Genomic DNA, 13,331 nt, shown 5'->3' with positions numbered 1-13,331 from the left:
CAATATATACCTTCAAGTCAGTGGCCCTGCTGTGGGGAGCTGCATGGCACCATAGTATGCGAAACATTTTTATGGCTGATTTAGAACAACGCTTCCTTAGCTCTCATCCCCTAACGCCCCTACTCTCCTTGATCTACACTGATGACATCTTCATCATCTGAACCTATGGAAAAGAAGCCCTTGAGGAATTCCACCATGATTTCAACCATTCCATCCCACCATCAACCTCAGCCTAGACCAATCGACACAAGCGCTCCATTTCCTTGGCACTACTGTGCTAATAAGCTATGGTCACATAAACACCACTCTATATCGGAAACCTACTGACCGCTATACTTACCTACATGCCTCCAGCTTCCATCCAGGACACACCACACGATCCATTGAGCTATCTTGATTATCACTACAAAAGTTTGGTTTTTTTCTCCTGCTGATAATAACTCATCTTAATTAATTAACCTCTTTGAGTTGCTTGGGCAACTCCCACCTTTTCATGTTCTCTGTATGTGTATATATCTCCACACTATAAGTTCCATTCTATGTATCCGATGAAGTGGGCCCACGAAAGCTTATGCTCAAATACATTTGTTAGTCTCTAAGGTTTCACAAGTACTCCTGTTCTTTTTGCGGATACAGACTAACACGGCTCCTACTCTGAAACCTGCCAATTTAGTGACTGTTTGGAAATTTGAATTGAAATTGAAACATCAATACATACTTTAAAAGCATATACAGTGTATGATAAAATACGTGTTTCTGAAAGTATAATAGATGCCAAAAGTATGAACCTAGGCTAGTTTCCTTATACAGCTCTTGTTTTTATGACAATGCCAGTGCATTCATTTCCATGATGTTGGCCAACCTAATAATGTCAAATGATGATTTGTAAGCAAAGTCTCAATGAGCTCTCGCTGACAACTAATGATGAGCTGGAGGCTGCAGGGAAAGGCTTCAGGACCAGATTGTATTTACATTCACACCTAATCTACCTAGGTATCCAGCAAACAGAGCTGTGTTGCCCAAGTGATAGATTTTGGCTGGGGTTGGGTTACAAATCACTTGAATGCGGGGGGTGGGGTTGGGAATGAAATGTTGTTGTTCTTATTGTATGAGTAAAAGGCAGTAGAACTGTATTAGCCTGTGCTGATTGAGGGCATCAAAAGAGAGGGTGGGGACCTGTCCCTCTCCACTGTTTAAAGACAGAGCTGATTAGGCTCCATAGATAGTCTTTTGTTCTGTTAAGTGACCACTGCAGCTGAAATCACTGATAATGAGCTCTACGTGCTTAGTCCTGCTGTGGGGACAGTGTTCCTGTGGGGACAGTGTTTTTGTGTAAAAGACAGCCCAGACTGCACTAGCAGCGAGGTTCCCCCACGGAGAGTTCATCTGATATCACTGAGCGCGGGTGGAACCTCAAGAGACCAACTCGCAGAGGTCACAGTGGCAGGTGGCAGCAGAAGGTGACTGCGCAGGGCCATTGGCAACAGAGTGGTGGAGTGAATGAAGAGCCATGGCCAGAGCGAACAGTGAGCAGCTGGAGGAACGAGCAAGGTGCCTTCTTGCCCCCCACCTGGGAGGTGGACTCACGTGAAAGCACCTCCGACGGCTTAAATAAGGGGCACGTTAAAGAAACATTTGTTTGTTGGACTATATTTTAGTGACTTTGCTCCAGAATCCAAGATTTGTCATTGGGAATGGAAACTTATATAAATATGTTTCCCAGTAGGCCAAGATTTTTAAAATGCAGTATTTGCCAAGGTTGTTATCTCACATTCTTGCTATCTTGAGAGGTCATGATGTTGGGGAGTTTCTGTACTAAACATTTGTATTATTATAATTAATTTTTACATAAGAATGGTCATACTGGGTCAGACCAATGGTCCTTATAGCCCAGTCTCCTGTCTTCCGACAGTGGTGAAGACCAGGTGCGTCAGAGGGAATGAACAGAACAGGGAATCATCAAGTGATCCATCCCCTGTCGCCCATTCCCAGCTTCTGTCAAACAGGCTAGGGACACTCAGAGCATGGTTTGTTAGTCTCCAAGGTGCCACGAGTACTCCTGTTCTTTTTAAAAAAGCAAACAGAATATTAGGAATCATTGACTGCCGCTGCACATTGAGTGGATGTTTTCAGAGGACTATCCACAATGACTCCAAGATCTCTTTCTTGAGTGTTAACTGCTAATTTAGACACCACCATTTTGTATGTATAGTTGAGATTGTTTTCCAATGTGCATCATTTTGCATTGATCAACACTGAATTTCATCTGCCACTTTTGTTGCCCAGTCACCCAGTTTTGTGAGATCCCTTTGTAACGCTTCCCAGTCTGCCTGGGACTTAACTACCTTGAATAGTTTTGTATCATCTACAAATTTTGCCACCTCAACTGTTTACCCATTTTTCCAGATCATTTATGAGTATGTTAGAACATAAGAACATAAGAAAGGCCGTACCGGGTCAGACCAAAGGTCCATCTTGCCCAGTATCTGTCTACCGACAGTGGCCAAAGCCAGGTGCCCCTGAGGGAGTGAACCTAACAGGCAATGATCAAGTGATCTCTCTCCTGCCATCCATCTCCATCCTCTGACGAACAGAGGCTAGGGACACCATTCTTACCCATCCTGGCTAATAGCCATTTATGGACTTAGCCACAATGAATTTATCCAGTCCCCTTTTAAACATTGTTATAGTCCTAGCCTTCACAACCTCCTCAGGTAAGGAGTTCCACAAGTTGACTGTGCGCTGGGTGAAGAAGAACTTCCTTTTATTTGTTTTAAACCTGCTGCCTATTAATTTCATTTGGTGACCCCTAGTTCTTGTATTACGGGAATAAGTAAATAACTTTTCCTTATCCACTTTCTCAACATCACTCATTTTATATACCTCTATGATATCCCCCCTTAGTCTTCTCTTTTCCAAACTGAAGAGTCCTAGCCTCTTTAATCTTTCCTCATATGGGACCCTCTCTAAACGGCTAATCATTTTAGTTGCTCTTTTCTGAACCTTTTCTAGTGCTAGAATATCTTTTTTGAGGTAAGGAGACCACATCTGTACTCAGTATTCGAGATGTGGGCGTATCATGGATTTATATAAGGGCAATAATATATTCTCAGTCTTATTCTCTATCCCCTTTTTAATGATTCCTAACATCCTATTTGCTTTTTTGACCGCCTCTGCACACTGCGTGGACATCTTCAGAGAACTATCCACGATATCTCCAAGATCTTTTTCCTGACTCGTTGTAGCTAAATTAGCCCCCATCATGTTGTATGTATAGTTGGGGTTATTTTTTCCAATGTGCATTACTTTACATTTATCCACATTAAATTTCATTTGCCATTTTGTTGCCCAATCACTTAGTTTTGTGAGATCTTATTGAAGTTCTTCAGAATCTGCTTTGGTCTTAACTATCTTGAGTAGTTTAGTATCATCTGCAAACTTTGCCACCTCACTGTTTACCCCTTTCTCCAGATCATTTATGAATAAATTGAATAGGATTGGTCCTGGGACTGACCCTTGGGGAACACCACTAGTTACCCCTCTCCATTCTGAGAATTTACCATTAATTCCTACCCTTTGTTCCCTGTCCTTTAACCAGTTCTCAATCCATGAAAGGACCTTTCCTTTTATCCCATGACAGCTTAATTTACGTAAGAGCCTTTGGTGAGGGACCTTGTCAAAGGCTTTCTGGAAATCTAAGTACACTATGTCCACGGATCCCCTTGTCCACATGTTTGTTGACCTTCAAAGAACTCTAATAGATTAGTAAGACACGATTTCCCTTTACAGAAACCATGTTGACTATTGCTCAAGAGTTTATGTTTTTCTATATGTCTGACAATTTTATTCTTTACTATTGTTTCAACTAATTTGCCCGGTACCAACGTTAGACTTACCGGTCTGTAATTGCCGGGATCACCCCTAGAGCCCTTTTTAAATATTGGCGTTACATTAGCTAACTTCCAGTCACTGGGTACCGAAGCCGATTTAAAGGACAGGTTACAAACCTTAGTTAATAGTTCCGCAACTTCACATTTGAGTTCTTTCAGAACTCTTGGGTGAATGCCATCTGGTCCCGGTGACTTGTTAATGTTGAGTTTATCAATTAATTCCAAAACCTCCTCTAGTGATACTTCAATCTGTGACATTTCCTCAGATTTGTCACCTACAAAAGCCAGCTCAGGTTTGGGAATCTCCCTAACATCCTCAGTCGTGAAGACTGAAGCAAAGAATCCATTTAGTTTCTCCGCAATGACTTTATCATCTTTAAGCGCTCCTTTTGTATTTTCATCGTCAAGGGGCCCCACTGGTTGTTTAGCAGGCTTCCTGCTTCTGATGTACTTAAAAAACATTTTGTTATTACCTTTGGAGTTTTTGGCTAGCCGTTCTTCAAACGCCTCTTTGGCTTTTCTTATTACACTCTTGCACTTAAGTTGGCAGTGTTTGTGCTCCTTTCTATTTGCCTCACTAGGATTTGACTTCCACTTTTTAAAGGAAGTCTTTTTATCTCTCACTGCTTCTTTTACATGGTTGTTAAGCCACGGTGGCTCTTTTTTAGTTCTTTTACTGTTTTTCTTAATTTGGGGTATACATTGAAGTTGGGCCTCTATTATGGTGTCTTTAAAAAGGGCCCACGCAACTTGCAGGGATTTCACTTTAGTCACTGTACCTTTTAACTTTTGTCTAACTAACCCCCTCATTTTTGTATAGTTCCCCCTTTTGAAATTAAAGGCCACAGTGTTGGGCAGTTGAGATATTCTTCCCACCACAGGGATGTTGAATGCTATTGTATTATGGTCACTATTTCCAAGCGGTCCTGCTATAGTTACCTCTTGGACCAGCTCCTGCGCTCCACTCAGGATTAAATCTAGAGTCGCCTCTCTCCTTGTGGGTTCCCGTACCAGCTGCTCCATGAAGCAGTCATTTAAAGTATCGAGAAATTTTATCTCTGCATTTCGTCCTGAAGTGAAATGTTCCCAGTCAATATGGGGATAATTGAAATCCCCCACTATGATTGGGTTTTTAATTTTGATAGCCTCTCTAATTTCCCTTAGCATTTCATCATCACTATTACTGTCCTGGTCAGGTGGTCGATAATAGATCCCTACTGTTATATTTTTACTAGAGCATGAAATTTCTATCCATAGAGACTCTATGGAACCTGTGGATTTGCTTAAGATTTTTACTTCATTTGAATCTACACTTTCTTTAACATATAGTGCCACTCCTCCCCCTGCACGGCCTGTTCTGTCCTTCCGATATATTTTGTACCCCGGAATGATTGTGTCCCATTGATTGCTCTCAGTCCACCAGGTTTCTGTGATGCCTATTATATCTATATCCTCCTTTATCACAAGGCACTCTAGTTCACCCATCTTATTATTTAGACTTCTGGCATTTGTGTACAAGCACTTTAAAAACTTGTCCCTGTTTATTAGCCTGCCTTTTTCTGATGTGCCAGATTCTTTTTTATGTGACTGTTTATCATCTGATCCGGCCCTTACATTATACTTCTCATTCCTCTGCTCCTGACTATAACCTGGAGATTCTCTATCATCAGACTCTCCCCTAAGAGAAGTCTGTGTCCGATCCACACGCTCCTCTGCAGCAGTCAGCTTTCCCCCATCTCCTAGTTTAAAAACTGCTCTACAACCTTTTTAATGTTTAGTGCTTTATAAAGCCCTGGCCTGAGAGAATGCCCCACCCACTGATTAAGGCTCAGCCAATTACCAGAGCTTCGAGCATTCAAACCTGCCTCCAACTGCCAGCCAGAGCACACGGTCCCTCAAACAACCAAACAAACAAACAGACTGACAAACACAAGCTCACCACACACAAAGTAACCCCCAAACACAAACAAACACACACTACAGACAGTCATTTACCCCACAGATGCTGTATTAGCTCCTCCTTCACCTGGAGAACTCCTTTGCGAAACTCCCTGTTAGCAGCCCCTGGTCGCAAAGCTGAGCAGTATGTTGAGCAGTAATGGTCCCAGTACCGACCCCTCAGGGATACCACTATTTCTCTCTCTACATTCTGAAAACCGATAATTTATTCCTACCCTTTGTTTTCCATCTTTTAACCAGTTCCTGATCCTTGAGAGGACTTCCCTCTTATCCCATGATAGCTTACTTTTCAAAAGTCTATTTAAATTAAATACATTTTTTTAAAAAATGTATATGTTTTTAGAAAACTAGACGTGTTATATCTTTTGGTGTAACTTGCATTATCCTTATGTTAAATTTGCATCATCCGAACAAAATATTTACTTTATTTATATCTCTTTTATATATCTCATCGGTCCTGACACCCCCGCCCTGTAAATTCGAACACCTCCCCTAATTTCAATTCCTGGGGAAACCATTGGGTACCTCACAAGGCATATTTTGTACAAAGATTATTACCATCGCATGTAGGGTGTGACTAGAGGGCTGCTTTGGGTCACACATGCTCAGAAGGGCATCTCCAAGGGTGGAGGGCCAATTCCACTCCCAAATTTTAAAAAAGGGGGTGCCAACGTGTTCTGCCAGTTCAGCCAGCCCCAGAGAGAGACAGCCGTATCGGAAGGGCGCTGAAGATCTCTGCCCTGAGGGCTGATGTTCGCTGGCCTGCTTTGGCTACCTGCAGCAAGCAGATAACTGCCAGGAGAAGGATCCCAGCCTATGCAAAGAACAGGGTGCTTGCTGCTTGGTCAGCTCAGGAGGGCGTGAGGACATAAATGCCAAATGAGCAGCGCATGCTTTCAATGCGTAGGATTAGTGGCCCGTGTACCTTTCAGTACTGAAGAAATCTGTATGTTAGATACTGTTATTTTTCTTTGACCCCTATGTGCTGTATTGCTGTAATGATAAGAGCATGTTTCGATTTATGAGGCAACTTAGTTACCCACAGATTGTCGTCTTATGAACAGAAGAATTTTTTTGTTTAGTCTGAGCAGCTTTACTACACTGTGGTGTCTTTCCTCCAAATCGGATCAACTCAGGGTACTGGCATCCGCACCTGTCCCAATTTGCAGATTTGTGGTGTTCTCCACAGGTGGGAGTTCCGCTGTCGGAACAGACTGAACCTGCTCACTGTCCCTGCAATACAATGGAATTATTACGGGTACGGGTGTAATCAAAGTTTGGTGGGTTACACTCAGGCCGGGCCCTTGTCTCCGGCTCTTTAACGGAGCCCTGACTCTGCTCTCCCAGGAGCCCCTCTCTGCCTGAACACAGGTTGCTCTTACAGGCCCAGCTCACTAGGTGGCATCTACCCTGTCTTTCCATCCAGACTGCATGGAAGACTGGAGAACTGAGCGGGATTATGACATCACAGGTATCAAGGAGACTGAGCAGCTGTAACATAAGAACGTCCACACTGGGTCAGACCAAAGGTCCATCTAGCCCAGTATCCGGTCTTCCGACAATGGCCAATGCCAGGTGTTTCAGAGGGAATGAACAGACCTCCTTTTAAAGTGCTTTGAGAGCTACTGATTGAAGATGTTAATAAGAGGTAGGGCTGGGGGAGGTGGCTCGGTACAGGAGCTGGAGAGAACTCTGCAGAGCCTGGGATGGGGGAAGAGTCTGTGGAGGGGTGAGCCTGGGGATGGCCTAGACTGAGACTGGCTGAGGGAAGAATTGACTAGAGAGGGAGTAGAGCTGAACTGCTTGCTTCAGCATCCCTGGATTGGAACCCAGAATACAGGGGCAGCCTGGCTTTCCCTGCCAGCCACCAAGGCTGGAAAGCCGCCCGCTATAAGGGTTGGAAGGACCCCTGAGGCCGGAGTCAGGCCAAAGCCCTGGCATAGGGCCACTGGAGTACGGCTGTGTTGGAGTCTGTTACCCAGGAAGGGGTGGGGAAACAAGTCACCCCAATAACCCCTGCACTTCGGTGACTAATGCCAGTAATTACAGCCGAAGAGAGACCTGCCCGGATGTCATTCTGTGTGAATCCACCAGGGAAATGGCTCTCGAGCACTGACATGAGGGACAGGTGACATTCACCCTCATGTGGATGGCCTGTCCAAGGCCTCCATAGCACAGCCCCATGGCCGGGGATTATGGGGGGAGGACAGGTTCAAGTGGAGGGACCATGCAATGCGGTCTTTAGAGCTCCAGGTGTTATGCAGTGTCTTCAGTGCCACCTGGAAACCTACAAGCATCTGCTCCTGCCTGGTGTGATTGCGCCTGCTTGGAGCTCCACTCAGTAAAGAGATTTAGTTTTTGAGTAGTCTTGCAATGTAATCCCACGCGATGAATCCATGTGCTATATGGCATGCTTACTCCATGAATCAGACACCCTCTGTCCCTATGGTGGCAGGGACGTGAAGTCTGGTGCTTCCGCTCTGCAGTCACGGGCCTGTGTCACCTAAACATAAGAACATAAGAATGGCCATACTGGGTCAGACCAAAGGTCCATCCAGCCCAGTATCCTCTTCTGCCGACAGTGGCCAATGCCTGGTGTCCCAGAGGGAGTGAACCTAACAGGCAATGATCAAGTGATCTCTCTCCTGCCATCCATCTCCATCCTCTGACAAACAGAGGCTAGGGACACCATTCCTTACCCCATCCTGGCTAATAGCCATTAATGGACTTAACCTCCATGAATTTATCCAGTTCTTTTTTAAACCTTATTATAGTCCTAGCCTTCACAACCTCCTCAGGGAAGGAGTTCCACAAGCTGACTGTGCGCTGTGTGAAGAAGAACTTGCTTTTATTTGTTTTAAACTCTCTGCCCATTAATTTCATTTGGTGGTCCCTAGTTCTTGTATTATGGGAATAAGTAAATAACTTTTCCTTATCTACTTTCTCCACATCACTCATCATTTTATAGACCTCTATGATATCCCCCCATAGTCTCCTCTTTTCCAAACTGAAAAGTCCTAGCCCCTTTAATCTCTCTTCATATGGGACCCGTTCCAAAATCCTAATCATTTTAGTTTCCCTTCTCTGAACCTTTTCTAGTGCCAGTATATCTTTTTGGAGATGAGGAGACCACATCTGTACGCAGTATTCGAGATGTGGGCGTACCATCGATTTATAAAAGGGCAATAATATATTCTCAGTCTTATTCTCTATCCCCCTTTTAATGATTCCTAACATTTTGTTTGCTTTTTTTGATTGCTGCTGCACACTGCGCAGATGTCTTCAGAGTACTATCCACGATGACTCCAAGATCTCTTTCCTGATTCGTTGTAGCTAAATTAGCCCCCATCATATTGTATGTGTAGTTGGGGTTATTTTTTCTAATGTGCATTACTTTACATTTATCCACATTAAATGTCATTTGCCATTTTGTTGCCCAATCACTTAGTTTTGTGAGATCTTTTTGAAGTTCTTCACAGTCTGCTTTGGTCTTAACTATCTTGAGCAGTTTAGTAACTATTTTGAGCTAAAGGACAAACCTGCCCAGCTAACTGCAAGTACGTCTACACTGTACATTAAGCCCGGGCTCTGACTCAGGTTTGAGCCCAAGCCCCACTTCCATCCATGCACAAATGAGTCCGACTCGGGTCAGCAAACACGCAGGGCCTGGGTCTTAGGACCCTACAAATGGGGGTTCAGGGTCAGATCCTGAGTTCTGCTGGGACTTAGGTCCAAGCCCTGTCATTTTGCAGTGTGGATGCAGCTCAAGCCACAGACCTGAGTCAGAAGGTCTGTGTAGTGTAATATGGATGTGTTAGTATAACACTGACAGACCCCAATTGTCGGTGGGAAGGATCAAACCTGGGACCTCTGAAGCTTAGCCTAGGAGGCTGGCATTTAGGTCATGCAGTAGAGGCTCATACACTCAGCTTCAGAGGTCTGAGATTCAATGCTGCCTGCCAATGACTGGGTTTATTGGCCCTAGAACCAGGGGCTTATCTGGGATATCAGATGGGAAGTATCCAAAGCTTGGGAGGCGCTTCCTCAGCTAGGGGAAGTATGTAACCTATGCTTGCTTGGTGTGGCCCTCTGGAATATTGTGTGCAATTCTGGTCTGCCATGTTTAAGAAGGACGAATTCAAACTGGAACAGGTACAGAGAAGGGCTCCTAGGATGATCCGAGGAATGGAAAACCTGTCTTATGAGAGGAGACTCGAAGAGCTTGGCTTGTTTAGCCTAACCAAAAGAAGGCTGAGGGGAGATGTGACTGCTCTCTATAAATATATCAGAGGGATAAATACCAGGGAGGGAGAGGAATTATTTAGCTCAGTACCAATGTGGACACAAGAACAAATGGATATTAACTGGCCATCAGGAAGTTTAGACTTGAAATTAAATCTAGGTTTCTAACCATCAGAGGAATGAAGTTCTGGAACAGCCTTCCAGGGGGAGCAGTGGGGGCAAGAAACCTAACTGGCTTCAAGACTGAGCTGGATAAGTTTATGGAGGGGATGGTATCATGGGCTAGCCTAATTTTGGCAATTAATTGATCTTTGATTATTAGCAGGTAAATAGGCCCAATGGTCTGTGATGGGATGTTAGATGTGGTGGGATCTGAGTTACTACAGAGAATTCTTTCCTGGGTGTCTGGCTGGTGAGTCTTGCCCACATGCTCAGGGTTTAGCTGATCGCCATATTTGGCATCGGGAAGGAATTTTCCTCCAGGGCAGATTGGCAGAGGCCCTGGAGGTTTTTTGCCTTCCTCTGCAGCATGGGGCACGGGTCACTTGCTGGAGAATTCTCTGCACCTTGAAGTCTTTAAACCATAAGTTGAGGACTTCAGCAGCTCAGACATAGGTCAGGGGTTTGTTACAGGAATGGGTGGGTGAGATTCTGTGGCCTGCGTTGGGCAGGATGTCAGACTAGAAGATCATAATGGTCCCTTCTGACCTTAAAGTCTATGAGTCTATGTCCCCCTCTAGTGGCGCCCAGCCTAGCTAGAGATGGATGAGTCTGCTACAGCCTTAGCTAAGAGCCACGTGGCTTTTAGCTCATGAAGTAGAGGCACATATACTGAGCTTCACAGATCCCATGTTCAATCCTGCTGACGACTGTGGTCTGTTGGAGTTACATGTTGGCCGTGAGACCCAGCCCAGCAGTGATAAACCCAGGCTTACAATGCAGGGGGGTTACTAGAGCACAGCCTGAGGACCTCACAAGGCATATTTTGTACAAAGATTATTACCATCGCATGTAGGGTGTGACTAGAGGGCTGCTTTGGGTCACACATGCTCAGTAGGGCATCTCCAACGGTGGAGGGCCAATTCCACTCCCAAATTTAAAAAAAAGGGGGTGCCAACGTGTTCTGCCAGTTCAGCCAGCCCCAGAGAGAGACAGCCATATCGGAAGGGCGCTGAAGATCTCTGCCCTGAGGGCTGATGTTTGCAGGCCTGCTTTGGCTACCTGCAGCAAGCAGATAACTGCCAGGAGAAGGATCCCAGCCTATGCAAAGAACAGGGTGCTTGCTGCTTGGTCAGCTCGGGAGGGTGTGAGGACATAAATGCCATATAAGCAGCGCATGCTTTCAATGCGTAGGATTAGTGACCCGTGTACCTTTCAGTACTGAAGAAATCTGTATGTTAGATACTGTTATTTTTCTTTGACCGGTATGTGCTGTATTGCTGTAATGATAAGAGCATGTTTCGATTTATGAGGCGACTTAGTTAACCCACAGATTGTCGTCTTCTCAACAGAAGAATTTTTTTGTTTAGTCTGAGCAGCTTTACTACACTGTGGTGTCTTTCCTCCAAATCGGAGCAACTCTGGCTACTGGCATCCCAAACTGTCCCAATTTTCATATTTGTGGTGTTCTCCACAGGTGGGAGTTCCGCTGTCGGAACAGACTGAACCTGCTCACTGTCCCTGCAATACAATGGAATTATTACGGGTACAGGTGTAATCAAAGTTTGGTGTGTTACACTCAGGCCAGGCCCTTGTCTCCGGCTCTTTAACGGAGCCCTGACTCTGCTCTCCCAGGAGCCCCTCTCTGCCTGAACACAGGTTACTCTCACAGGCCCAGCTCACTAGGTGACATCTACCCTGTCTTTCCATCCAGACTCCATGGAAGACTGGAGAACTGAGCGGGATTATGACATCACAGGTATCAAGGAGACTGAACAGCTGTAACATAAGAACGGCCACACTGGGTCAGACCCAGGGTCCATCTAGCCCAGTATCCAGTCTGCTCTGCTCTGTGCCTCAGTTTCCCATCTCGAAAAGGGGGCTAATGCTACAGACCTCTTTTGTAAAGTGCTTTGAGAGCTACTGATTGAAGATGTTAATAAGAGGTAGGGCTGGGGGAGGTGGCTCGGTACAGTAGCTGGAGAGAACTCTGCAGAGCCTGGGATGGGGGAAGAGTCTGTGGAGGGGTGAGCCTGGGGATGGCTCTTTATTATCTTATGATATAGGGGGCTTTTCTTAAAGCGCCCACTGCTGGAGTCAAGTGATTTATTTGAGAATCTCTGCTCTTTATTTTATTTTATTTGTTAGCCAATTTTAATCCCTCGTGGTTGCAAAGAGAAGCTGGAGAACATGAATTGAGTGCACCCTAGAGGAACAGACACCGGAAGGCAACTGAAGAGTTCCCCAGATGAATGTTTTTTGAAGATCTCATTATTTGGAAGCCAATCTCATGATTTAGTTGGGGCCCAGCTGAAGGGTTTGGAATGCTTGGGCTGCCGATACCGTGAATGTTTTTGTGCCCTCGTAGCACTAGATAATCACTTCAGGGCTGCTTCTCACTTCAGGCTGGGAGATTCTGCCTCAGTCACAGGGGTTTTAGGAGTTCCCACAAGTAGGGGAAAAATGTCCCTTGCCTACGGGCTTGAGAGTCATAGAGCTCGGAAAAGACCCAGGGTTTTCCTGGGAAACCTGATGCCCTCTCTCCTGCCTTATTCTGAGCTCAGCAGCTCAGCCCCCTTGGGCGATTGCCCCAGCCTATCTCCTGATCTATGTACAGCATTGACACCTCACAGGCTAGAGGGAGATTACAGGAGAGCAGCCTCATTGTGACCTAGAGACGACATCAGCGCCTGCCTGATGCCAGAGCAGCAACCTGCCCTCAGGTGTAGCCTGGGTACTTGGTGCTGCTTTGAGCGTATCTGTGATTCTTCGTGCCTGAGCCCGGCAAAATGAGATCACTCCTCCTCTTTCTCAACTCTGCCTCCTGCCTAAGGATCCTGCTGCTCTTTCTTGTGTATTATGCTGTGATCAGGCTCGCCAGATCTGAGGTAAGTGAGACTCCTTGAGAGATGGAAAGGCTGGATTGATGCCAGCTGAGTGCAGGAACCAAACAGAAGTAGTTTTCAATCAGCAGGCTCGGATCATCTCCACCCAAGAGTCCTCAAAGAGCTGGCTCAGGAGGTTATTGGCCCATGGACATTAATTTTTTAACCAATGTAGGATTCCTGAGGGAATTCCAGA

At 45.3% G+C, this 13,331-nt stretch overlaps 1 protein-coding gene across 3 annotated transcripts in view; it reads left to right on the top strand.

The window, feature by feature from the left end:
- The first annotated feature begins 12,940 nt into the window (after positions 1–12,940).
- Positions 12,941–13,331, top strand: part of LOC120397910 — a 47,124-nt gene continuing 46,733 nt past the window's right edge. For all 3 annotated transcript variants that reach the window (XR_005594082.1, XM_039524607.1, XM_039524608.1), the window contains exon 1: positions 12,941–13,138. Coding sequence is in view for 2 of the 3 variants with exons in the window: in XM_039524607.1 (XP_039380541.1) it covers positions 13,040–13,138 (99 nt within the window). In the remaining variant the exon portion in view is untranslated. The remainder of the gene's footprint in view (positions 13,139–13,331) is intronic.

Source organism: Mauremys reevesii, linkage group 2 (genome assembly GCF_016161935.1).
Source record: "Mauremys reevesii isolate NIE-2019 linkage group 2, ASM1616193v1, whole genome shotgun sequence".
Taxonomy (NCBI): domain Eukaryota; kingdom Metazoa; phylum Chordata; order Testudines; family Geoemydidae; genus Mauremys; species Mauremys reevesii.
This window is presented reverse-complemented; position numbering and strand designations above follow the sequence as displayed.